The sequence below is a fragment of the Taudactylus pleione genome, unplaced genomic scaffold, assembly GCF_031769625.1.
Source record: "Taudactylus pleione unplaced genomic scaffold, aTauple2 ptg000182l, whole genome shotgun sequence".
Taxonomy (NCBI): Eukaryota; Metazoa; Chordata; class Amphibia; order Anura; family Myobatrachidae; genus Taudactylus; species Taudactylus pleione.
The window spans coordinates 2263570-2290429 of record NW_028284584.1 but is presented as its reverse complement, the minus strand read 5'-3'; the positions used below and the strand labels follow the sequence as shown (position 1 = coordinate 2290429).

Sequence of the window (26860 nt, the reverse complement as noted above, 5' to 3'; positions counted from 1 at the left end):
CTATCTATGGATAGACATGTCAGATCGGTGAACCAATGTCTCCTGGGCCAGGCAGGAGCTATTAGTATCATCCTACCATCTTCTTGCTTGAATTTTCTGACAACCCTTGGGAGGAGGGAGATCGTAGGAAACAGGTATGCCAACCTGAAGTCCCACCTCACCGCCAGAGCATCCACGAAGGCGGCTGAGGGATCTCTTGTTCTGGACCAGTACCTGGGGACCTTGTGGTTGTGACGTGATGCCATAAGGTCTACGTCCGGTAGTCCCCACTTGTCCACCAGGCACTGAAAGACATCCAGATGAAGAGCCCATTCTCCGGTGTGTATGTCCTGATGACTTAGAAAGTCTGCTTCCCAGTTGAGGATGCCTGGAATGAATATCGCTGAGATTGTATTCTGCCCAAAGCAGAATGTTTGCCACTTCCCTCATAGCTGCCGGACTTCATGTGCCTCCCTGATGATTGAGGTTGCGTTGCGTTGTCGAACTGAACCTGGACAGGCCTGCCGTGAAGGAGGTCCTGCGCCTGAACGAGCGCCCTGTGCACTGCACGAAGCTCCAAAATATTTTTATGGGCAGTTGACCATCCTGAGCTGTCCTACTTCTGTGAAAGGTGTGATGACCTGTCACCACGCCTCATCCTCGCAGACTTGCATCTGTGGTGAGGAGCACCCAATCTGGGATCCATAAGGGCACCCCTTGTCTAAATGAGTCATCTGCGGATCATTTGAGACATTATCAGATGGTACCAACCATCCCAATGAGACAGAATATATCGTTGCTAGGTCCTTGAATGGAACTGGGCATAAGTCACCATCTTGAAGGTGGATACCATTGACCCCAGTACCTGCATTGCTAAGTAAACTGATACCTTCTGCTTGCGGAGCAGTTTGCGTTCACGTACTTGTAGGGCAGCAATCTTGTCTACTGGTAAACTAAACCTTTGACCCAGAGAATCCAGCAGCGCCCCCAAATGTACCATCTGCTGAGTTGGAGAAAGAGTAGATTTTTTCCAATTGATTAACCAGCCATGCTCCAGGCAGACAGGCAATGGTCATTTGGAGGTGGTGCTGTAAAACTTCCGGAGATTGTGCCAATATTAGGAGGCTGTCCAAGTATGGTAGTATCCTGACTCCTTGTCACCTGAGATGAGCCGCCATGACAGCCATTATATTGGTGAATACCCGATGTGGTGTAGACTGACCGAAGGGCAGAACCTGGAATTGGTAATGTTGATGACCCATCGCAAACCTCAGAAACTTTTGGTGAGATTGAGCAATAGGTACATGCAGATACGCATCCTGTATGTATAGCGAAACCATGAAATCTCCTGGCTCTATTGCCAGCATAATGACCGTAGTGGTTCAATGCAGAATTTGGGTACATAGATGAATTTGTTGAGAGATGTTAGATTTAGAATAGGGCGATGAGACCTATTTGGTTTTAAAATTAGAAACAAATTTGAACAATAACCCCTTCCCTGTTGCGTCACAGGAACGGGGATTATAACCCCTGACCTCAGGAGGGAACAAATAGCCTCTTGGACAGTCAAGGCCTGACTGGGTCTCAAGGAAAAGTTGTACAAAAAAAACTTCTGAGGGGGATGCTCAGGAACGTAAGGGCATACCCATGCGAGACCACTTCTCGAACCCAAGCATCCATACTGTAGTTGTCTGATGCCAGGGGTAAGAAAACTGGAGAAGTCGGCCACCTACCCTAAGATCCCCAGGGGGAACCCCGCTCCATCAGGCAGTGGGCTTAACGTCTGGCTTGGAGGTTTGACATTTGATTGACCAAGATTTCCTGGTCTGTGTCTTCCTGCGGGAAATATCCTGTCTAGAGAAAGACTGTTCTGTTGCCCTTCCCTGCGGGCAAAAAGACGTCTTATACTTAGGGGTAGACGTGGAGGGCAACCCTGCGGTTTTAGATGCTGCCAGAGCAGTTACTATGTTATCCAATTCCGGCCCAAACAGTACTTTCCTGACAAAAGGTAAAGACTCAAGTGCTCTCTTGGACCCTGCATCTACATTCCAGGTCCTTAGCCACAGGGTCTTCCGAGCAGCCACTGAGGTTGCCGATACTTTAGAAGCCAGAATACCTGCATCAATAACGGCTTCCCCAACATATGCAGCTGCTTCTCGCATTTGGCAGAGATAAGAAAGCTGTACTCTGGTAGCATCTGGCATAATATCTTCCAGAGATGTTGTCCATTCCTCCAAAGCCTTAGCTACCCAAATGGTAACAGCTCCAGATAATGAAAAAACTGATTTAAAAAAGTTCTCAAGTTTTCTTTCTGTAGCCTCCTTAAGAGAGATTGCGGGTGGGATAGGTACCGTAGAGCTCCGGACTAATCTTGTCACATGAGCATCTACCATTGGAGGAACTTCCCATTTGCTCACCAGGTAAAAATGGGTACGAGAAGTTACATTCTTTGTAGCATGGAAATGCTTATTAGGAGTACACCACGCTTCAGACATGAGATCCGTCAGTTGTTCAGACTGAGGGAAATAATCATTTGCCACCTTCTGACGCCTAAAGACCAGAGTCTTAGATTTAGGTGGAACCTCCTCTTCCTCTATACTTAGGACAGATCTAACTGCTCTTACCAGAGAGGAGGCATCTACTGAGGACTGGTGGTATTCCTCAACAGAGTAAGAACCGGAACTCTGAGTATCAAATTCTGATGAAGATGATGCCATGCGAGGATCCTGAGGCAATGCCTGAAGGGACACTCTCTTATGCTTTTGCATTACCACCACTGGACTATTCGCCTGCATTACCTGCTGAGCGGCCATAGACGGCAGCATACTCTGACTAGAGTGAGCATAAGCATCAAACCAAAAAAGATTCATGTGAGACATATACATAGATGGATGTAACTGTTGTGGGTACACCATAGAGGGAAGCGGCACCGTTGCAGGCGCCTGTGAAGCTGCTGCACGGTCCACTAAATTTGACAACACCTGAGACCACGGGGCCACCCAAGGTGGTTCTTGTGCAGGTGCTGATGTACCAGAATGGAGAAGAAGTTGTTTACAACTGGCCCTACATAAACCATCTTGCACAAAATCCTGTTCTGACAGGCCTGCCAAACAGGATTTACATGATCCCAGTGTAGGAGGCTCAACCTCCTTTCCTTTAGACATAACAGTGTATCATAAATATAAATGTAATGTGACCGTCTTCACAAGTAAATGTGCAAGACTATGAAAAACCCCACACACTCCTATGCAGAGGGATGAGGAGAAACACAGAGATAGATATAATCTGACAGTTCAGAAAATAAAAAGACAGTATCGATACGGCAGCTAGCGTTAAAGTCACATACAATGCAAATATAATACATATGCAAATGCAAATGGGCTCTGAATTAACTGACCAAACCCCCGGGGGATTAGTAGGATATAGAGTACTGTATACCTGACCCAAGGGAGAGGCATACAGGGAGACTGACCCACAACAAAGCCCCGGGGGCTTAGTAGGATATAGAGTACTGTATACCTGACCCAAGGGAGAGGCCTACAGGGAGACTGACCCACAACAAAGCCCCGGGGGCTTAGTAGGATATAGAGCACTGTATACCTGACCCAAGGGAGAGGCATACAGGGAGACTGACCCACACCTCTGAGAATCACCAGCTTTCAACAGCGCACACTAGGAGACTGCGAGCGTCTCAGTACACGAGGTGGTCATAAATAACAAACCAGACACGGGAACCTACACAGGAAGTTGCGTCTGGGTTCGGGGAGGAGCGGCCAGGGGAACGCCTATCTCCCCTAAACTGCGATTTTGACGACCTGGTACACTGGCCTCACAGTAGTAGACGCTTACTAGTGCACTGCTAGTGCATCTGCTACCCATCCCTGGCGTCAGACGGTACCGACCGCCTTAGTGAGGCACTCTGACGAGCTCTTCAACCGCAGCAGCTTCCGATGCGTCTCCTACTCTGGAAGCGAGGACAACAGCGCACGATTCCACACAAGCAGGGAATCGCCTTACTTTGTCATCTCTTTGGATCCGATTGCAGTCCGGGCCCCAGTGTCGCTGCTAACTAAGCTTCGCTGAGACCCGCCAAACCGCCAAAGCCCTGGACACTTGCCGCGAACCAAACAAAAACACTGAATGCCTGTGGCTGGGAGCGGGGTATATAGGGAGGAGGCCCAGTGCATGCTGGGAGCTTCAAAGCTGTAGCTGTTTGGTGCAATGGATTATGATTTATTTTATTAACAGTTTCTTATATAGCGCAACAAATTCCGTTGCGCTTTACAATTTGAATCAACATTAACATTATACTGGGTTGTAAAAGACATACATACATGACATACATACATGACATACATACATACATACATACATGACATACATACATACATACATACATACATACATACATACATGACATACATACATACATACATACATACATACATACATGACATGCATACATACATACATACATACATACATACATACATACATACATACATACATGACATACATACATACATACATACATACATACATACATACATACATACATACATACATACATACATGACATACATACATACATACATACATACATACATACATACATGACATACATACATACATACATACATGACATACATACATACATACATACATGACATACATACATACATACATACATACATACATACATGACATACATACATACATACATACATGACATACATACATACATACATACATGACATACATACATACATACATACATACATACATACATGACATACATACATACATACATACATACATACATACATGACATACATACATACATACATACATGACATACATACATACATACATACATGACATACATACATACATACATACATACATACATACATACATACATACATGACATACATACATACATACATACATGACATACATACATACATACATACATGACATACATACATACATACATACATACATAAGGGTAAGAGGGCCCTGCTCGCAAGCTTACAATCTATAGGGAGATCGGTGTTGATACACAAGGAGAGGTGCTATTGCAAATTGGTCCAGCCGATTGCAGATGTTCTTGGTGGGCTGTATAATCCAATCACACTGGAAAGTTGGCCTAGGGTTAGGAGGATGTTAAATTGAAGAAAGAGAAGATGTGATAGGTGATTACTATAAGAAGAGAGCTAGATAGGGAGCTATAAAAGGTTATGTGGGAGGTCCTGGAATCTGATAAGCTGTCTAAAGAGGTGAGTTTTCAGAGAACGCTTCAATGTTTGGAAACTAGTGGAAAGTCTTATTGTGCATGGGAGGGCATTCCACAGGGTGGGTGCAGCCCGAAAAAAGTCCTGTAACCGTGCATGGGAACAAGTAATGCGCGGGGATGAGAGACGCAGATCTTGTGCAGAACGGAGATGTCAGGTTGGGAGATATGATGAGATAAGTGAAGAGATGTATGTTGGTGTGGTTTGGTTAATAGCTTTATGTGTGAGTGTAAGTATTTTATATTGAATACGGTAGAAGACCGGCAGCCAATGGAGGGACTGACAGAGGGGATCAGCAGACACTGAACGTTTGGTGAGAAAGATCAACCTCGCAGCTGCATTCAAAATGGATTGTAGCGGGGAGAGCGTGTTTCTGGGAAGACCAATAAGGAGACTATTGCAATAGTCAATGCGGGAAATTATGAGTGCGTGTATTAGAGTTTTTGCAGTGTGTTGTGTAAGATATGGTCGAATTTTGGCTGTTTTTTAGATGTATGTAACAGGATTTAGAGAAAGATTGAATGTGGGGAACAAAGGACAGTTCAGAGTCAAGGATGACACCTAGGCAGCGAGCTTGTGGGGTGGGGTTGATTGTCGAGTTGTCAACAGTAATAGAGATATCAGGTTGGTAACTGTTATTGGCCGGTGGAAATATAATTAATTCTGTTTTGGATATATTAAGTTTGAGGTGGCGAGATGACATCCAAGATGAAATGGCAGAGAGACATTCAGTGACACGGACCAGCACAGATGGTGACAAATCTGGGGAGGATAGGTAAATTTGAGTATCGTCCGCGTACAGATGGTACTGATTACTCCAACTACATACCCCAGGGTAGATCCTGTGGACCCTGAAGAAGAAAAACATATTTCCATTTATAGTAAATGATGTTCCCTAAGCTCAACACATGAAATAGACTACAATTCTAAGTTTTAAGAGTTATCAATTAAGTAAACTTTACTGGCAGCTGGTCTATAAGTTGGGCCATAATAAAATGTATATATAAAAAGACTTTACTTTGGGTGTCTTAACTACTCTTTTGTTTTATTTATATGGTGAAAAAATAAAAAATAAAAGAGTAAAGTGTGTACTATCTCCAATATCTAAGCGGATGTTAGAGCATGTTTGCCACAGGGGAAGTTCTGCAGGCGCGTGAAGCAGAGGCCACAGATAGGAGGACTACAGCGAGAACATCCTGGGTGTAAGACAGCAATACGCCACTAATGTACAATGTGGCCATTCCTAGGTGAAGAATGTGTCATTAACTCTGGGATGAACAAGAATAACATGCCAGGAAATCACCAAGCAGGCTATTGCTAACTTCCAAAAATTAAATAATATTTTCTTAGTGTCTTTTTATATTATTCTTACTATACTATACATTATACAGTGGTGGGGATCTTTTGTACACAGAAAAAAAAAAAGTAAGAAAGAAAGGGAAAAAAAACCACATTAATATACTCGACATTTATAGGGTGCAAAACTTCTGATGAGTTCTTAGTTCATGGACATATTTAGGGAACATTATTAAAAACTGGTACTCTGGTAGCTGTGCAAAAAAGTTAACTGCTGGATAGATTTCCCCCTATGGTTTAGATTATTGCTTTATTTAGCTTTTCCTGCAGTCTCAAACATACAGTTTACATAGGAGTTTGTACGTTCTCTCTGTGTTAGTGTGGGTTTCCTTTTGGGTGCTCTGGTTTTCTTCCCAAACTCCAAAAACATACTGGTTGGCTTCCTATAGAAATGAACCGTGTTGTGTATGTACATGTAATAGGGAATATAGAGCGTAAGCTGCACAGGGGCAAGGACTGCGGTTACTGACTGATGAGCTGCGGAGTGTGTGTACATGTAATAGGGAATACAGAGCGGGGCAAGGACTGCGGTTACTGACTGATGAGCTGCGGAGTGTGTGTACATGTAATAGGGAATACAGAGCGTAAAGCTGCACAGGGGCTAGGACTGCTGTTACTGACTGATGAGCTGTGGAGTGTGTGTACATGTAATAGGGAATACAGAGCGGGGCAAGGACTGCTGTTACTGACTGATGAGCTGCAGAGTGTGTGTACATGTAATAGGGAATACAGAGCGGGGCAAGGACTGCGGTTACTGACTGATGAGCTGCGGAGTGTGTGTACATGTAATAGGGAATATAGAGCGTAAGCTGCACAGGGGCAAGGACTGCGGTTACTGACTGATGAGCTGCGGAGTGTGTGTACATGTAATAGGGAATACAGAGCGGGGCAAGGACTGCGGTTACTGACTGATGAGCTGCGGAGTGTGTGTACATGTAATAGGGAATACAGAGCGTAAAGCTGCACAGGGGAAAGGACTGCTGTTACTGACTGATGAGCTGCGGAGTGTGTGTACATGTAATAGGGAATACAGAGCGGGGCAAGGACTGCTGTTACTGACTGATGAGCTGCGGAGTGTGTGTACATGTAATAGGGAATACAGAGCGTAAAGCTGCACAGGGGCAAGGACTGCTGTTACTGACTGATGAGCTGCGGAGTATGTGTACATGTAATAGGGAATACAGAGCGGGGCAAGGACTGCTGTTACTGACTGATGAGCTGCAGAGTGTGTGTACATGTAATAGGGAATACAGAGCGGGGCAAGGACTGCTGTTACTGACTGATGAGCTGCGGAGTGTGTGTACATGTAATAGGGAATACAGAGCGGTGCAAGGACTGCTGTTACTGACTGATGAGCTGCGGAGTGTGTGTACATGTAATAGGGAATACAGAGCGGGGCAAGGACTGCTGTTACTGACTGATGAGCTGCGGAGTGTGTGTACATGTAATAGGGAATACAGAGCGTAAAGCTGCACAGGGGCAAGGACTGCTGTTACTGACTGATGAGCTGCGGAGTGTGTGTACATGTAATAGGGAATACAGAGCGGGGCAAGGACTGCTGTTACTGACTGATGAGCTGCAGAGTGTGTGTACATGTAATAGGGAATACAGAGCAGGGCAAGGACTGCGGTTACTGACTGATGAGCTGCGGAGTGTGTGTACATGTAATAGGGAATACAGAGCGGGGCAAGGACTGCTGTTACTGACTGATGAGCTGCGGAGTGTGTGTACATGTAATAGGGAATACAGAGCATAAAGCTGCACAGGGGCAAGGACTGCGGTTACTGACTGATGAGCTGCGGAGTGTGTGTACATGTAATAGGGAATACAGAGCGTAAAGCTGCACAGGGGCAAGGACTGCGGTTACTGACTGATGAGCTGCGGAGTGTGTGTACATGTAATAGGGAATACAGAGCGGGGCAAGGACTGCTGTTACTGACTGATGAGCTGCGGAGTGTGTGTACATGTAATAGGTAATACAGAGCGGGGCAAGGACTGCTATTACTGACTGATGAGCTGCGGAGTGTGTGTACATGTAATAGGGAATACAGAGCGTAAAGCTGCACAGGGGCAAGGACTGCGGTTACTGACTGATGAGCTGCGGAGTGTGTGTACATGTAATAGGGAATACAGAGCGTAAAGCTGCACAGGGGCAAGGACTGCGGTTACTGACTGATGAGCTGTGGAGTGTGTGTACATGTAATAGGGAATATAGAGCGGGCAAGGACTGCTATTACTGACTAATGAGCTGCGGAGTGTGTGTACATGTAATAGGGAATACAGAGCGGGGCAAGGACTGCTGTTACGGACTGATGAGCTGCGGAGTGTGTGTACATGTAATAGGGAATACAGAGCGGGGCAAGGACTGCTGTTACTGACTGATGAGCTGCGGAGTGTGTGTACATGTAATAGGGAATATAGAGCGGGGCAAGGACTGCTGTTACTGACTGATGAGCTGCGGAGTGTGTGTACATGTAATAGGGAATACAGAGCGGGGCAAGGACTGCTATTACTGACTGATGAGCTGCGGAGTATGTGTACATGTAATAGGGAATACAGAGCGGGGCAAGGACTGCTGTTACTGACTGATGAGCTGCGGAGTGTGTGTACATGTAATAGGGAATACAGAGCGGGGCAAGGACTGCGGTTACTGACTGATGAGCTGCGGAGTGTGTGTACATGTAATAGGGAAAACAGAGCGGGGCAAGGACTGCTGTTACTGACTGATGAGCTGCGGAGTGTGTGTACATGTAATAGGGAATACAGAGCGGGGCAAGGACTGCTGTTACTGACTGATGAGCTGCGGAGTGTGTGTACATGTAATAGGGAATACAGAGCAGGGCAAGGACTGCGGTTACTGACTGATGAGCTGCGGAGTGTGTGTACATGTAATAGGGAATACAGAGCGGGGCAAGGACTGCTGTTACTGACTGATGAGCTGCGGAGTGTGTGTACATGTAATAGGGAATACAGAGCGGGGCAAGGACTGCTATTACTGACTGATGAGCTGCGGAGTGTGTGTACATGTAATAGGGAATACAGAGCGTAAAGCTGCACAGGGGCAAGGACTGCGGTTACTGACTGATGAGCTGTGGAGTGTGTGTACATGTAATAGGGAATACAGAGCGTAAAGCTGCACAGGGGCAAGGACTGCGGTTACTGACTGATGAGCTGCGGAGTGTGTGTACATGTAATAGGGAATACAGAGCGGGGCAAGGACTGCTATTACTGACTGATGAGCTGTGGAGTGTGTGTACATGTAATAGGGAATATAGAGCGTAAAGCTGCACAGGGGCAAGGACAGCTATTACTGACTGATGAGCTGCGAAGTGTGTGTACATGTAATAGGGAATACAGAGCGGGGCAAGGACTGCGGTTACTGACTGATGAGCTGCGGAGTGTGTGTACATGTAACAGGGAATACAGAGCGGGGCAAGGACTGCTGTTACTGACTGATGAGCTGCGGAGTGTGTGTACATGTAATAGGGAATACAGAGCGGGGCAAGGACTGCTATTACTGACTGATGAGCTGCGGAGTGTGTGTGTACATGTAATCGGGAATACAGAGCGTAAAGCTGCACAGGGGCAAGGACTGCTGTTACTGACTGATGAGCTGCGGAGTGTGTGTACATGTAATAGGGAATACAGAGCGTAAAGCTGCACAGGGGCAAGGACTGCTGTTACTGACTGATGAGCTGCGGAGTGTGTGTACATGTAATAGGGAATACAGAGCGGGGCAAAGACTGCGGTTACTGACTGATGAGCTGCGGAGTGTGTGTACATGTAATAGGGAATACAGAGCGGGGCAAGGACTGCTATTACTGACTGATGAGCTGCGGAGTGTGTGTGTACATGTAATCGGGAATACAGAGCGGGGCAAGGACTGCGGTTACTGACTGTTGAGCTGCGGAGTGTGTGTACATGTAATAGGGAATACAGAGCGTAAAGCTGCACAGGGGCAAGGACTGCGGTTACTGACTGATGAGCTGTGGAGTGTGTGTACATGTAATAGGGAAAACAGAGCGTAAAGCTGCACAGGGGCAAGGACTGCGGTTACTGACTGATGAGCTGCGGAGTGTGTGTACATGTAATAGGGAATACAGAGCGGGGCAAGGACTGCTATTACTGACTGATGAGCTGTGGAGTGTGTGTACATGTAATAGGGAATATAGAGCGTAAAGCTGCACAGGGGCAAGGACAGCTATTACTGACTGATGAGCTGCGAAGTGTGTGTACATGTAATAGGGAATACAGAGCGGGGCAAGGACTGCGGTTACTGACTGATGAGCTGCGGAGTGTGTGTACATGTAACAGGGAATACAGAGCGGGGCAAGGACTGCTGTTACTGACTGATGAGCTGCGGAGTGTGTGTACATGTAATAGGGAATACAGAGCGGGGCAAGGACTGCTATTACTGACTGATGAGCTGCGGAGTGTGTGTGTACATGTAATAGGGAATACAGAGCGTAAAGCTGCACAGGGGCAAGGACTGCTGTTACTGACTGATGAGCTGCGGAGTGTGTGTGTACATGTAATCGGGAATACAGAGCGGGGCAAGGACTGCGGTTACTGACTGTTGAGCTGCGGAGTGTGTGTACATGTAATAGGGAATACAGAGTGGGGCAAGGACTGCTGTTACTGACTGATGAGCTGCGGAGTGTGTGTACATGTAATAGGGAATACAGAGCGTAAAGCTGCACAGGGGCTAGGACTGCTGTTACTGACTGATGAGCTGTGGAGTGTGTGTACATGTAATAGGGAATATAGAGCGGGGCAAGGACTGCTGTTACTGAATGATGAGCTGCGGAGTATGTGTACATGTAATAGGGAATACAGAGCGGGGCAAGGACTGCTCTTACTGACTGATGAGCTGCGGAGTGTGTGTACATGTAATAGGGAATACAGTGCGGGGCAAGGACTGCTGTTACTGACTGATGAGCTGCGGAGTGTGTGTACATGTAATAGGGAATACAGAGCGGGGCAAGGACTGCTATTACTGACTGATATTCTTTGGAATGAGCTGCGGAGTGTGTGTACATGTAATAGGGAATACAGAGCGAGGCAAGGACTGCTGTTACTGACTGATATTCTTTGGAATGAGCTGCGGAGTATGTGTCCATGTAATAGGGAATACAGAGCGGGGCAAGGACTGCTATTACTGACTGATATTCTTTGGAATGAGCTGCAGAGTATGTGTACATGTAATAGGGAATACAGAGCGGGGCAAGGACTGCTGTTACTGACTGATATTCTTTGGAATGAGCTGCGGAGTATGTGTACATGTAATAGGGAATACAGAGCGGGGCAAGGACTGCTATTACTGACTGACATTCTTTGGAATGAGCTGCGGAGTATGTGTACATGTAATAGGGAACACAGAGCGGGGCAAGGACTGCTGTTGCTGACTGACATTCTTTGGAATGAGCTGCGGAGTGTGTGTACATGTAATAGGGAATACAGAGCGGGGCAAGGACTGCTGTTACAGACTGATATTCTTTGGAATGAGCTGCGGAGTATGTGTACATGTAATAGGGAATACAGAGCAAGGCAAGGACTGCGGTTACAGACTCATGAGCTGCGGAGTGTGTGTACATGTAATAGGGAATACAGAGTGGGGCAAGGACTGCTGTTACTGACTGATATTCTTTGGAATGAGCTGCGGAGTGTGTGTACATGTAATAGGGAATACAGAGTGGGCCAAGGACTGCTATTACTGACTGATGAGCTGCGGAGTGTGTGTACATGTAATAGGGAATACAGAGCGGGGCAAGGACTGCTATTACTGACTGATGAGCTGCAGAGTGTGTGTACATGTAATAGGGAATACAGAGCGGGGCAAGGACTGCGGTTACTGACTGATATTCTTTGGAATGAGCTGCGGAGTATGTGTGCGCTATATAATAAAGTGTTAATAAACACATAATAAGGGGTTTAGATTAAGGAGGTTGAGCATACTGCAAGCCCCAACTATGTTCTATTGTAAACTAAAGGGACAATGACTTTTGTGGGGTAGTTATTTGGTGGGGTCCCCTTGTATCCAGCAAGTTACCGTCACATGGGTGTGACCTGGAAAAGCTGGGGCCATTCATACAATGCACCATGTAGCCTGGCGGATGCAATCACTAATAACCTGCAGTAATCTTCACACCATCATCAGCTCCATTAATCACATATATAAGCACCACCATCTGTAATACCTCATCAAAGAGATCGCAGGGCCGGTAAGGAGATCCACGCTCTGACACGAAGCCAGCAAACGCCATTCCGTTCAGGACTTTAGTAAGGAAATCATTCTCTATCAGGCCGCGTTGGCCCAGGAAAGCAGCCTGCAGGGACAGAGAACAGTACAGATCCATACATCGTCACAGACAGGATAATACTCTATGCTGCCATTACTAGTAAATTACTCATTTACAGGAGTCAGGCAAGTGCTTCATACTCCAGAAAGTCATTTAAAGATGGATTCCATGACATCCTGGGCAGTGAACGCCCCTACCTAGCCATATTCACATTCCACAGATCCTGGTACAATCACTGGAAATGTATAAATATGAGGCACGTGGATTATTACCATGAGTAACATTACAGCATGTAAGGTGGTGCAACGCCAACAAGTGACACTGAGGCAACACTACCCACTGGGCACAGAGAAGTGATGGTGATAACTAGCGGCACGTTCCTTCCATTTCGGCGCTGCACTGGCAGAGAATACGGATTGTACAGCAGAGACGTCTCTAATGTAAAGAGCTGCAACTCCTCCTACTGTAACTGGGATATCTGTGCAGGGTCTCATCCGCCCAGAGAGCCAGGGGAAAGGGGAACCAGATGGACACTTACTAACCCCCTGTAACCATGAATTAGTGCTACTCCAACAGTACATTATGGGCCTGACTCAGAGATGGGCGGTAATGATTAGCAGGTGCGGGAATTTGCTAATCTCAGCCTTCCCCTTGTGCTCCACACGGAATCTGTATGATTTACTGCCGGACCCATCCCAACAGCGGCATTCCGGCAAAGAAGGAAATCCCGATCATCCTAAGGTAAGCGTTTCCTAACCCTATTCTACCCCCTAACCCTCCCCCCGGGGATGCCTAACCCTAACCTCCCCCGGGGGTGCCTAACGCTAAATCCCTTCCCCTAGCCTAAACCTAACCTCCCGGGGGGGTGCCTAACCCTAAGTCCCCCTGGGGAACCCTACACCTAAGCCCCCCCGCGGCTATCCGTGCTCGTCACTTGGCGTCCCTTCGATCAGAATGCCGGGCGTCGGGCTCCCAGCGTATGTCTAATGACAGGCGGGATATGACAGTCGGGAAGCAGGCTGTCGGGATTAGGTTGGCGGGCTTCCAGACTGCTTACCCTCCACAATGCGAGAGAGAGTATGAGAGGGAGACGCCCCTCTAAGGCTGAATGGTCCGTGCATTTGTAATGGAGACTAAGCACAGCGACATCTACAGAACACCGGTGCCACCATTTGTACTTGCGGAAGCCATGGATCTACTCTAGCTACTCTCCACAAAGCCAATTACGTACGCAATAGTGATTGGCAAAGCGGCAGCGTTCTCAGACGCCCCATAAAACGGCCCATTAGTTCACCTCCCAGTCTCCACCCTGAAAAGCCCAGTGATCGCAAACCCCTTTTCTGTTAGCAATGTCATACGCAATTGCGAGCGCCATCAGACACTTGGGTTCGAGCGCGCACAGTGAGAAATTCATGTATTTTCGTACATGCGCAGCAGTAAATCAACGGAAATATCAGCACTGTCCCAATATTTGCACCAGACCCTATATACTACGGCTAACAAATATTACATGTGTAATACAGACATTACCTGTATATATTCCTACTCACCAATGACACTAGCACTGCACGCACATGTGTAATACAGACATTACCTGTATATATTCCTACTCACCAATGACACTAGCACTGCACGTACATGTGTAATACAGACATTACTTGTATATATTCCTACTCACCAATGACACTAGCACTGCACGTACATGTGTAACACAGACATTACCTGTATATATTCCTACTCACCAATGACACTAGCACTGCACGTACATGTGTAACACAGACATTACCTGTATATATTCCTACTCACCAATGACACTAGCACTGCACGTACATGTGTAATACAGACATTACCTGTATATATTCCTACTCACCAATGACGCTAGCACTGCACGTACATGTGTAATACAGACATTACCTGTATATATTCCTACTCACCAATGACACTAGCACTGCACGTACATGTGTAATACAGACATTACCTGTATATATTCCTACTCACCAATGACACTAGCACTGCACGTACATGTGTAATACAGACATTACCTGTATATATTCCTACTCACCAATGGCACTAGCACTGCACGTACATGTGTAATACAGACATTACCTGTATATATTCCTACTCACCAATGACACTAGCACTGCACACACATGTGTAATACAGACATTACCTGTATATATTCCTACTCACCAATGACGCTAGCACTGCACGCACATGTGTAATACAGACATTACTTGTATATATTCCTACTCACCAATGACGCTAGCACTGCACACACATGTGTAATACAGACATTACCTGTATATATTCCTACTCACCAATGACACTAGCACTGCACGTACATGTGTAATACAGACATTACCTGTATATATTCCTACTCACCAATGACGCTAGCACTGCACGTACATGTGTAACACAGACATTACCTGTATATATTCCTACTCACCAATGACACTAGCACTGCACGTACATGTGTAATACAGACATTACCTGTATATATTCCTACTCACCAATGACACTAGCACTGCACGTACATGTGTAACACAGACATTACCTGTATATATTCCTACTCACCAATGACACTAGCACTGCACGTACATGTGTAATACAGACATTACCTGTATATATTCCTACTCACCAATGACACTAGCACTGCACGTACATGTGTAATACAGACATTACCTGTATATATTCCTACTCACCAATGACGCTAGCACTGCACGTACATGTGTAATACAGACATTACCTGTATATATTCCTACTCACCAATGACACTAGCACTGCACGTACATGTGTAATACAGACATTACCTGTATATATTCCTACTCACCAATGACACTAGCACTGCACGTACATGTGTAATACAGACATTACTTGTATATATTCCTACTCACCAATGACGCTAGCACTGCACGTACATGTGTAATACAGACATTACCTGTATATATTCCTACTCACCAATGGCACTAGCACTGCACACACATGTGTAACACAGACATTACCTGTATATATTCCTACTCACCAATGACACTAGCACTGCACACACATGTGTAATACAGACATTACCTGTATATATTCCTACTCACCAATGACACTAGCACTGCACGCACATGTGTAATACAGACATTACTTGTATATATTCCTACTCACCAATGACGCTAGCACTGCACACACGTGTAATACAGACATTACCTGTATATATTCCTACTCACCAATGACACTAGCACTGCACGTACATGTGTAATACAGACATTACCTGTATATATTCCTACTCACCAATGACGCTAGCACTGCACGTACATGTGTAACACAGACATTACCTGTATATATTCCTACTCACCAATGACACTAGCACTGCACGTACATGTGTAATACAGACATTACCTGTATATATTCCTACTCACCAATGACACTAGCACTGCAAACACATGTGTAATACAGACATTACCTGTATATATTCCTACTAACCAATGACACTAGCACTGCACACACATGTGTAATACAGACATTACCTGTATATATTCCTACTCACCAATGACACTAGCACTGCACGTACATGTGTAATACAGACATTACCTGTATATATTCCTACTCACCAATGACACTAGCACTGCACGTACATGTGTAATACAGACATTACCTGTATATATTCCTACTCACCAATGACACTAGCACTGCACGTACATGTGTAATACAGACATTACCTGTATATATTCCTACTCACCAATGACACTAGCACTGCACGTACATGTGTAATACAGACATTACCTGTATATATTCCTACTCACCAATGACACTAGCACTGCACGTACATGTGTAATACAGACATTACCTGTATATATTCCTACTCACCAATGACGCTAGCACTGCACGTACATGTGTAATACAGACATTACCTGTATATATTCCTACTCACCAATGACGCTAGCACTGCACGTACATGTGTAATACAGACATTACTTGTATATATTCCTACTCACCAATGACGCTAGCACTGCACGTACATGTGTAACACAGACATTACCTGTATATATTCCTACTCACCAATGACGCTAGCACTGCACGTACATGTGTAATACAGACATTACCTGTATATATTCCTACTCACCAATGACGCTAGCACTGCACACACATGTGTAATACAGACATTACCTGTATATATTCCTACTCACCAATGACACTAGCACTGCACGTACATGTGTAATACAGACATTACCTGTATATATTCCTACTCACCAATGACACTAGCACTGCACGTACATGTGTAATACAGACATTACCTGTATATATTCCTACTCACCAATGACACTAGCACTGCACGTACATGTGTAATACAGACATTACCTGTATATATTCCTACTCACCAATGACACTAGCACTGCACGTACATGTGTAATACAGACATTACCTGTATATATTCCTACTCACCAATGACGCTAGCACTGCACGTACATGTGTAATACAGACATTACTTGTATATATTCCTACTCACCAATGACGCTAGCACTGCACGTACATGTGTAACACAGACATTACCTGTATATATTCCTACTCACCAATGACGCTAGCACTGCACGTACATGTGTAATACAGACATTACCTGTATATATTCCTACTCACCAATGACACTAGCACTGCACGTACATGTGTAATACAGACATTACCTGTATATATTCCTACTCACCAATGACACTAGCACTGCACGTACATGTGTAATACAGACATTACTTGTATATATTCCTACTCACCAATGACACTAGTACTGCACGTACATGTGTAATACAGACATTACCTGTATATATTCCTACTCACCAATGACACTAGCACTGCACGTACATGTGTAATACAGACATTACCTGTATATATTCCTACTCACCAATGGCACTAGCACTGCACGTACATGTGTAATATAGACATTACCTGTATATACTCCTACTCACCAATGACACTAGCACTGCACGTACATGTGTAATACAGACATTACCTGTATATATTCCTACTCACCAATGACACTAGCACTGCACGTACATGTGTAATACAGACATTACCTGTATATATTCCTACTCACCAATGGCACTAGCACTGCACGTACATGTGTAATATAGACATTACCTGTATATACTCCTACTCACCAATGACACTAGCACTGCACGTACATGTGTAATATAGACATTACCTGTATATACTCCTACTCACCAATGACACTAGCACTGCACGTACATGTGTAATATAGACATTACCTGTATATACTCCTACTCACCAATGACACTAGCACTGCACGTACATGTGTAATACAGACATTACCTGTATATATTCCTACTCACCAATGACACTAGCACTGCACGTACATGTGTAATACAGACATTACCTGTATATATTCCTACTAACCAATGACACTAGCACTGCACACACGTGTAATACAGACATTACCTGTATATATTCCTACTCACCAATGACACTAGCACTGCACACACATGTGTAATACAGACATTACCTGTATATATTCCTACTCACCAATGACACTAGCACTGCACGTACATGTGTAATACATACATTACCTGTATATATTCCTACTAACCAATGACACTAGCACTGCACACACATGTGTAATACAGACATTACCTGTATATATTCCTACTCACCAATGACACTAGCACTGCACACACATGTGTAATACAGACATTACCTGTATATATTCCTACTCACCAATGACACTAGCACTGCACACACATGTGTAACACAGACATTACCTGTATATATTCCTACTCACCAATGACACTAGCACTGCACACACATGTGTAATACAGACATTACCTGTATATATTCCTACTCACCAATGACACTAGCACTGCACACACATGTGTAATACAGACATTACCTGTATATATTCCTACTCACCAATGACACTAGCACTGCACGTACATGTGTAATACAGACATTACCTGTATATATTCCTACTAACCAATGACACTAGCACTGCACACACATGTGTAACACAGACATTACCTGTATATATTCCTACTCACCAATGACACTAGCACTGCACGTACATGTGTAATACAGACATTACCTGTATATATTCCTACTCACCAATGACACTAGCACTGCACGTACATGTGTAATACAGACATTACCTGTATATATTCCTACTCACCAATGACACTAGCACTGCACGTACATGTGTAATACAGACATTACCTGTATATATTCCTACTCACCAATGACACTAGCACTGCACGTACATGTGTAATATAGACATTACTTGTATATATTCCTACTCACCAATGACACTAGCACTGCACGTACATGTGTAATACAGACATTACCTGTATATATTCCTACTCACCAATGACACTAGCACTGCACGTACATGTGTAATACAGACATTACTTGTATATATTCCTACTCACCAATGACGCTAGCACTGCACGTACATGTGTAACACAGACATTACCTGTATATATTCCTACTCACCAATGACACTAGCACTGCACGTACATGTGTAATACAGACATTACCTGTATATATTCCTACTCACCAATGGCACTAGCACTGCACGTACATGTGTAATATAGACATTACTTGTATATATTCCTACTCACCAATGACACTAGCACAGCACGTACATGTGTAATACAGACATTACCTGTATATATTCCTACTCACCAATGACACTAGCACTGCACACACATGTGTAATACAGACATTACCTGTATATATTCCTACTCACCAATGGCACTAGCACTGCACGTACATGTGTAATACAGACATTACCTGTATATATTCCTACTCACCAATGACACTAGCACTGCACACACATGTGTAATATAGACATTACCTGTATATATTCCTACTCACCAATGACGCTAGCACTGCATGTACATGTGTAATACAGACATTACCTGTATATATTCCTACTCACCAATGACACTAGCACTGCACACACATGTGTAATACAGACATTACCTGTATATATTCCTACTCACCAATGACACTAGCACTGCACGCACATGCGTTACCTTATGGAAGTGTATGACCGGTTCTGCATGTATTCGGATGAGCTGAAGGCAGGAACGGTATCCCTGAAATATCTGGGCAAACAATCGGAGGAAGACAGCGCGCACTTCTTTATCCTATGGGGAAGGAGCAGGAACAGAGCATGTACCATAAGTGCTGTCTATAAACCTACAACACACCAGCTGCATTCTTACTGATAGAACTTTATGTCACTGTTTTCTCTCTATGACTTGGGACACAAGTGACTTCTTTGCCTTGATACAATTGAATGATTGTTGTCTGTAGGGCCATAGAGAGCAGTATGTCAGCAACAAGCAGTCTCGCTGGTCTCCCACTGCATTGTGTGCTGGGCTGCTGACAGGTAAAGGGGGGTGGCATCAGACCAGGGCCCCTCCAGCAGGCCCAGGTAATTAGCACCCACTCCGCCCCTCTCAGTGCCCCTAGTTACCTGTACAAAGTCTCCCATCTCTCTATATGGGATGTTATGAGAACGGCGGCCGCGATGCCACCGGTCTCAGTTCCAGATCCCGACAAGGGACTTAAGATAGGCGTCAAAATACCAATGCCCATCTTAATCCCGACGCCAGAACGCCGAAGGACACGTGCCCGAAAGAGGTAAGTGCGGGCGCCCTTCGCGTTAGCCACGGGGAGGAGGGTTAGGTTTAGGGAGCGTAGCGGGGTTACAGTTAGGGGGGGGGGAGTTTGGGCTAGGCACTAAGGGGGAAGAGTTAGGGTTAGGCTACAAGAAGGGAGAGTTAGGGGGGGAAGGGGGGAGGGACCCACCATTGGGATGCCGCTGTCTGTATTTGGACAGGAGGCACCCCGTCAGCCGAAATTACATACCCATCCCCACTATGTCATCTCTATGTGGTGGTGATTTATTTTATGTATTTTTCAAGACTGGGAAAAGTGAGAGGCGATTAGTGAATGAGATGGAAATAGATTCGCTCTGGTATAAGGGGATGGAGCCGTATACTGGAAACTTCACTATCAAGTTAAAACAACTTATCAACTTTAGTTGAAGATTGATACTTTTGTGGACTTTAACTGGGAGTTAAAGCTCATATGTGTTTCTGAAACACTTATCCTCCAAATGTATTGTGTTTAATACACTGATTAGTAAGAGTTACCCCTTTCTGACATTTCCCTGCACTCCCGAATACATTTCTCATACAGGGCGCCCACCACCATCACATCCATATAATAGACTATTACGTTATTCACACAAGCGTGTGGAAGTCATGATGTAAGATATTTAAGCAAACAATGAGGGCTGTGTAAAGGAGAGAATAGAGGATTACAACCTGGAAAATAAGCACAGACAAGTACAGGGAGGAATCACAGGTGACAAAAATCCCCTCTACACCAAATTTACAGATTAACCATCCAATACCAGCCCTGGATTCTCACTGGTGATTTATAAGCTTTCAGAGAAAATGTATATATATAATAAGTTTGCTTTAAGTAGCATGTGTGGAGCGTTTGTGGGGTATGTACATAATTACTGAATTATTGTTGTGAAAAGCAAAGTTGAATTTTCCCCTTATTGCAGAGGGCCAGTAACTGAGGCAATGTAGGTTCTTACCAGCATTTTTATATGAGACGAAGACGTGCGCAGAGGGGCGAAGGCGTAATCTGCAACTTCCAGATCAGGGTGCAGGACCTGGGAGGAAAAGGACAGCGCATGTTACAGAGGAGCATATACTGGTCAGATAAAGGTACCGCCAGTGACTCTAGACCCCGGCACGGTCTGTACTCTGAGATCACTGGTTACATCTAAGTGTACTGATCAGTATAATACATGGATATTGCTGCAGAGATGGAGTTGCGGCACTAGCCCATCTGATCCCCTGTTCATGTTACAGAGGGGCATATACTGGTCAGATAAAGGTAAAGCCAGTGAGACTCTAGACCCCGGCACGGTCTGTACTCTGAGATCACTGGTTACTCTAAGTGTACTGATCAGAATAATACATGGATATTGCTGCAGAGATGGAGATGCGGCACTAGCCCATCTGATCCCCTGTTGTTCATGTTACAGAGGGGCATATACTGGTTAGATAAAGGTAACGCCAGTGACTCTAGACCCCGGCACGGTCTGTACTCTGAGATCACTGCATAGATATAAGTGTACTGATCAGAATAATACATGGATATTGCTGCAGAGATGGAGTTGCGGCACTAGCCCATCTGATCCCCTGTTCATGTTACAGAGGGGCATATACTGGTCAGATAAAGGTAACGCCAGTGACTCTAGACCCCGGCACGGTCTGTACTCTGAGATCACTGCATAGATATAAGTGTACTGGTCAGAATAATACATGGATATTGCGGCAGAGATGGAGTTGCGGCACTAACCCATCTGATCCCGTTGTTCATGTTACAGAGGGGCATATACTGGTCAGATAAAGGTAAAGCCAGTGACTCTAGACCCCGGCACGGTCTGTACTCTGAGATCACTGGTTAGATCTAAGTGTACTGATCAGAATAATACATGGATATTGCTGCAGAGATGGAGTTGCTGCACTAGCCCATCTGATCCCCTGTTCATGTTACAGAGGAACATATACTGGTCAAATAAAGGTAAAGCCAGTGACTCTAGACCTCGGCACGGTCTGTACTCTGAGATCACTGCATAGATATAAGTGTACTGATCAGAATAATACATGGAAATTGCTGCAGAGATGGAGTTGCGGCACTAGCCCATCTGATCCCGTTGTTCATGTTACAGAGAGGCATATACTGGTCAGATAAAGGTAACGCCAGTGACTCTAGACCCCAGCACGGTCTGTACTCTGAGATCACTGCATAGATATAAGTGTACTGATCAGAATAATACATGGATATTGCTGCAGAGATGGAGTTGCGGCACTAGCCCATCTGATCCCCTGTTGTTCATGTTACAGAGGGGCATATACTGGTTAGATAAAGGTAACGCCAGTGACTCTAGACCCCGGCACGGTCTGTACTCTGAGATCACTGCATAGATATAAGTGTACTGATCAGAATAATACATGGATATTGCTGCAGAGATGGAGTTGCGGCACTAGCCCATCTGATCCCGTTGTTCATGTTAGAAATCCTTGGCTCGCTGAGTCCGACCATTTCTGCATCGGAATTGGCGAATGGAGGATTTTCAGCACGATGGATCTTAGCAACTTGCTTTACACAATCATTGGCCCAACGCCGAAATGTGCGGATTGATTGTTAATGTATGGGCAGATTTACTGCGGATGGGATCCGGTCGGAATGTCCACAGGCAAAACCTAAACATTGACTTTAGGTCAATAAACAATATGCCGACATGGTTAAAATGTTCACAATGTCGGCATTTACCATGTCGACACCAGAAAGTTAACATAGATTTTGCATATTTTTAGGGTTAGTCTTAAGGTAGGGAAAGGCTAAAATAAGCAAAAAAAACATTCTGGTCCCGACATGTTAAATGTTGACATTTTGACCATATCGGCATATAGTATAGTTTGCCCACAAAGTCCATGTCGACATTCAGAACCTGTTCACAGTCCGTTGCGGTTTACAACAGTCCATCATTGCAATGTTTATTGAGGCTCCAATAATTATGGATCTATTTGAGCTCTTATCTTATCTGGATATTATCAGTGAGATCACATCTGCAATTGTTGGGGCTCCTGTGTTAGAATTCATTATGGGCTATAGGTACACCCACAGTCGCTGGGTTCTTATGTCGTTACATTTTATAGGTTTTGTTTTTTATACTGTGCATGTTTTTGTGGTATACACATCCTATTATAATAATACAATGACATATACATATATTTCTGTGGGATGTTTAGTGGGGTGGAATGCATGCCCAATTCAGATTTTATCCCTTCCTGTACTATCTGGACACTTTCATTTTGGCTGCAGCGCTCCACCACATCACGCTTAGGGAGCGCTATTCACAGCGGTATCCTCTGCCCTAAAGCCAGTCCCTGAATAACCCCACAGACTGACGCATGATGGCAAACTACGCACCGGTCACAATAGCTATACGTAGGAATAGATAAAGACACTGCTTCTCCAATCTGAGGGATTATGGGAAGATAAGATTAGAACAAACTAAAAAGCGCTGGATACAGTATTTATTGCATTTTAATTGAATCACCGGCTGTTATAAAATTGTTATCTGGATCCAGCACTTTGTTGCTTGCTCTATTGATGCATGCTGGGACAGTCAGTCCTATGAGCAGGACTTACGAGGGAGAGCACCGTCTGGACCTGGTTGAGGAGAGGTTCAGGCAGCTGCGACAGGTGAATACATTCCGGGATTTTTATTGTGCCTCCATCCAGATCTGCGATAATCACATCCAGCTGACAGGAGAGAAGACAGAAGATTGTAGAGAGACATATTACTAATACTCTGCACAGCCAGATAACAATATATACTGCGGTCCATGATATTATCACATATTATAGGATCAATTCATTATGAATTCACATTCACGGTTTTCATTAGTTATCCCAGGGGGAAGGAAATCTACAGTGGAAAAATCAACTTAATTGACATGACTTTAGAAGGATGGCTGGCGACGCTCTCCTGGTGTATAGGGATGTATGAGGAGCTGAAGGCCCAGTGACAGACGTCCTTCTCTTACATGGGATACGATCACTATAACCTTCAGGAGAAAGGAGCAGCAATGCCAACTGCATATACAAATATATAATTTATATTACAATATTACTAGAGTGTGTATATACAGTGGTAATGATTGCGGTCTTCCTTAGAGAGAAGCGGTTACAGAACTAACAGCCGGCACTGTACAATGGATTTCATTACCAGGATAATTACCTTCACTTGTACCAGAGGTCACCTACCTACACTGACGCTGCTCTGATATCCAGCATCGGAATAAGGGACATCCAGGACAGGAGCTATAGCTGGGTATACACTGATACAATGTCAGGACGACACATCGCCTATATTGCTCTGTGTGTACGCTCAATATGCAGGTGCCGGCGGACGCTAGCAATATGGTGCACATCGCCTTGTGTGCGGCTATCCGGACGTCCTAACGATATGTCGATCTGATTTGGCCTTTAAAGAGGTCACCACTCCCTGCCAATAACCCTAAAGAGAGTTATCCTAGTATCTAGTGTGTACAGGAGCAAAATAACTGCATACAATATATTGTTCAATCATTAGCAAGACGCAACAATGTGTCTGCTCCATATCGCTTCTTCTAGGCTCAAAGGACATTGTTGGGAAAGTGGAAACGATTACCGGTCACTCCAGTGTGTACCCAGCGTTAGTCCGCCAGATCCTTTCCAACACAGGAGAACACACTCGCGTAATGACGCACCATACGGTTTATTTACCCCAAGTTCCATATCCATGAAGGAAAGGCTGCACAACAACCACACAACGGAGTACGTACAGAGAGGGCTAAATCCTAACAATACAGAAAAAAGATTGTCCCTGCAAGATTATTTTACCCCCCACTATGAGAAGGCAAATGGGGACATTAATTATAAACGCTTTATATATGCACAATATTAATATTCTAAAATAAATAATATATTTGTATGTGTGCAGGATCCCTGACCGCACCTTACCCCCCATATTATACACTACTCTCTGTGTGCAGGTGACAGCACCTTACCCCCCATATTATACACTACTCTCTGTGTGCAGGATCCCTGACAGCACCTTACCCCCCATATTATACACTACTCTCTGTGTGCAGGTGACAGCACCTTACCCCCCATATTATACACTACTCTCTGTGTGCAGGTGACAGCACCTTACCCCCCATATTATACACTACTCTCTGTGTGCAGGTGACAGCACCTTACCCCCCATATTATACACTACTCTCTGTGTGCAGGATCCCTGACAGCACCTTACCCCCCATATTATACACTACTCTCTGTGTGCAGGATCCCTGACAGCACCATACCCCCCATATTATACACTACTCTCTGTGTGCAGGTGACAGCACCTTACCCCCCATATTATACACTACTCTCTGTGTGCAGGATCCCTGACAGCACCTTACCCCCCATATTATACACTACTCTCTGTGTGCAGGATCCCTGACAGCACCATACCCCCCATATTATACACTACTCTCTGTGTGCAGGATCCCTGACAGCACCTTACCCCCCATATTATACACTACTCTCTGTGTGCAGGTGACAGCACCTTACCCCCATATTATACACTACTCTCTGTGTGCAGGATCCCTGACAGCACCTTACCCCCCATATTATACACTACTCTCTGTGTGCAGGATCCCTAACAGCACCTTACCCCCCATATTATACACTACTCTCTGTGTGCAGGAACCCTGACAGCACCTTACCCCCCATATTATACACTACTCTCTGTGTGCAGGATCCCTGACAGCACCTTACCCCCCATATTATACACTACTCTCTGTGTGCAGGATCCCTGACAGCACCATACCCCCCATATTATACACTACTCTCTGTGTGCAGGATCCCTGACAGCACCTTACCCCCCATATTATACACTACTCTCTGTGTGCAGGATCCCTGACAGCACCTTACCCCCCATATTATACACTACTCTCTGTGTGCAGGATCCCTAACAGCACCTTACCCCCCATATTATACACTACTCTCTGTGTGCAGGATCCCTAACAGCACCTTACCCCCCATATTATACACTACTCTCTGTGTGCAGGAACCCTGACAGCATCTTACCCCCCACATTATACACTACTCTCTGTGTGCAGGATCCCTGACAGCACCTTACCCCCCATATTATACACTACTCTCTGTGTGCAGGTGACAGCACCTTACCCCCATATTATACACTACTCTCTGTGTGCAGGATCCCTAACAGCACCTTACCCCCCATATTATACACTACTCTCTGTGTGCAGGATCCCTAACAGCACCTTACCCCCCATATTATACACTACTCTCTGT

General features: G+C 44.9%; 1 protein-coding gene across 2 annotated transcripts in view; it reads right to left on the bottom strand.

The window, feature by feature from the left end:
* Positions 1-26860, bottom strand: part of SBF2 (SET binding factor 2) — an 805041-nt gene that overhangs the window by 350542 nt on the left and 427639 nt on the right. For both annotated transcript variants that reach the window (XM_088476083.1, XM_088476084.1), the window contains exons 9-12: positions 24164-24277; positions 21531-21608; positions 19948-20061; positions 12827-12955 (exon numbers count right to left, since the gene is read on the bottom strand). In XM_088476083.1, the coding sequence (XP_088332209.1) occupies positions 12827-12955; positions 19948-20061; positions 21531-21608; positions 24164-24277 (435 nt within the window). The remainder of the gene's footprint in view (positions 1-12826; positions 12956-19947; positions 20062-21530; positions 21609-24163; positions 24278-26860) is intronic.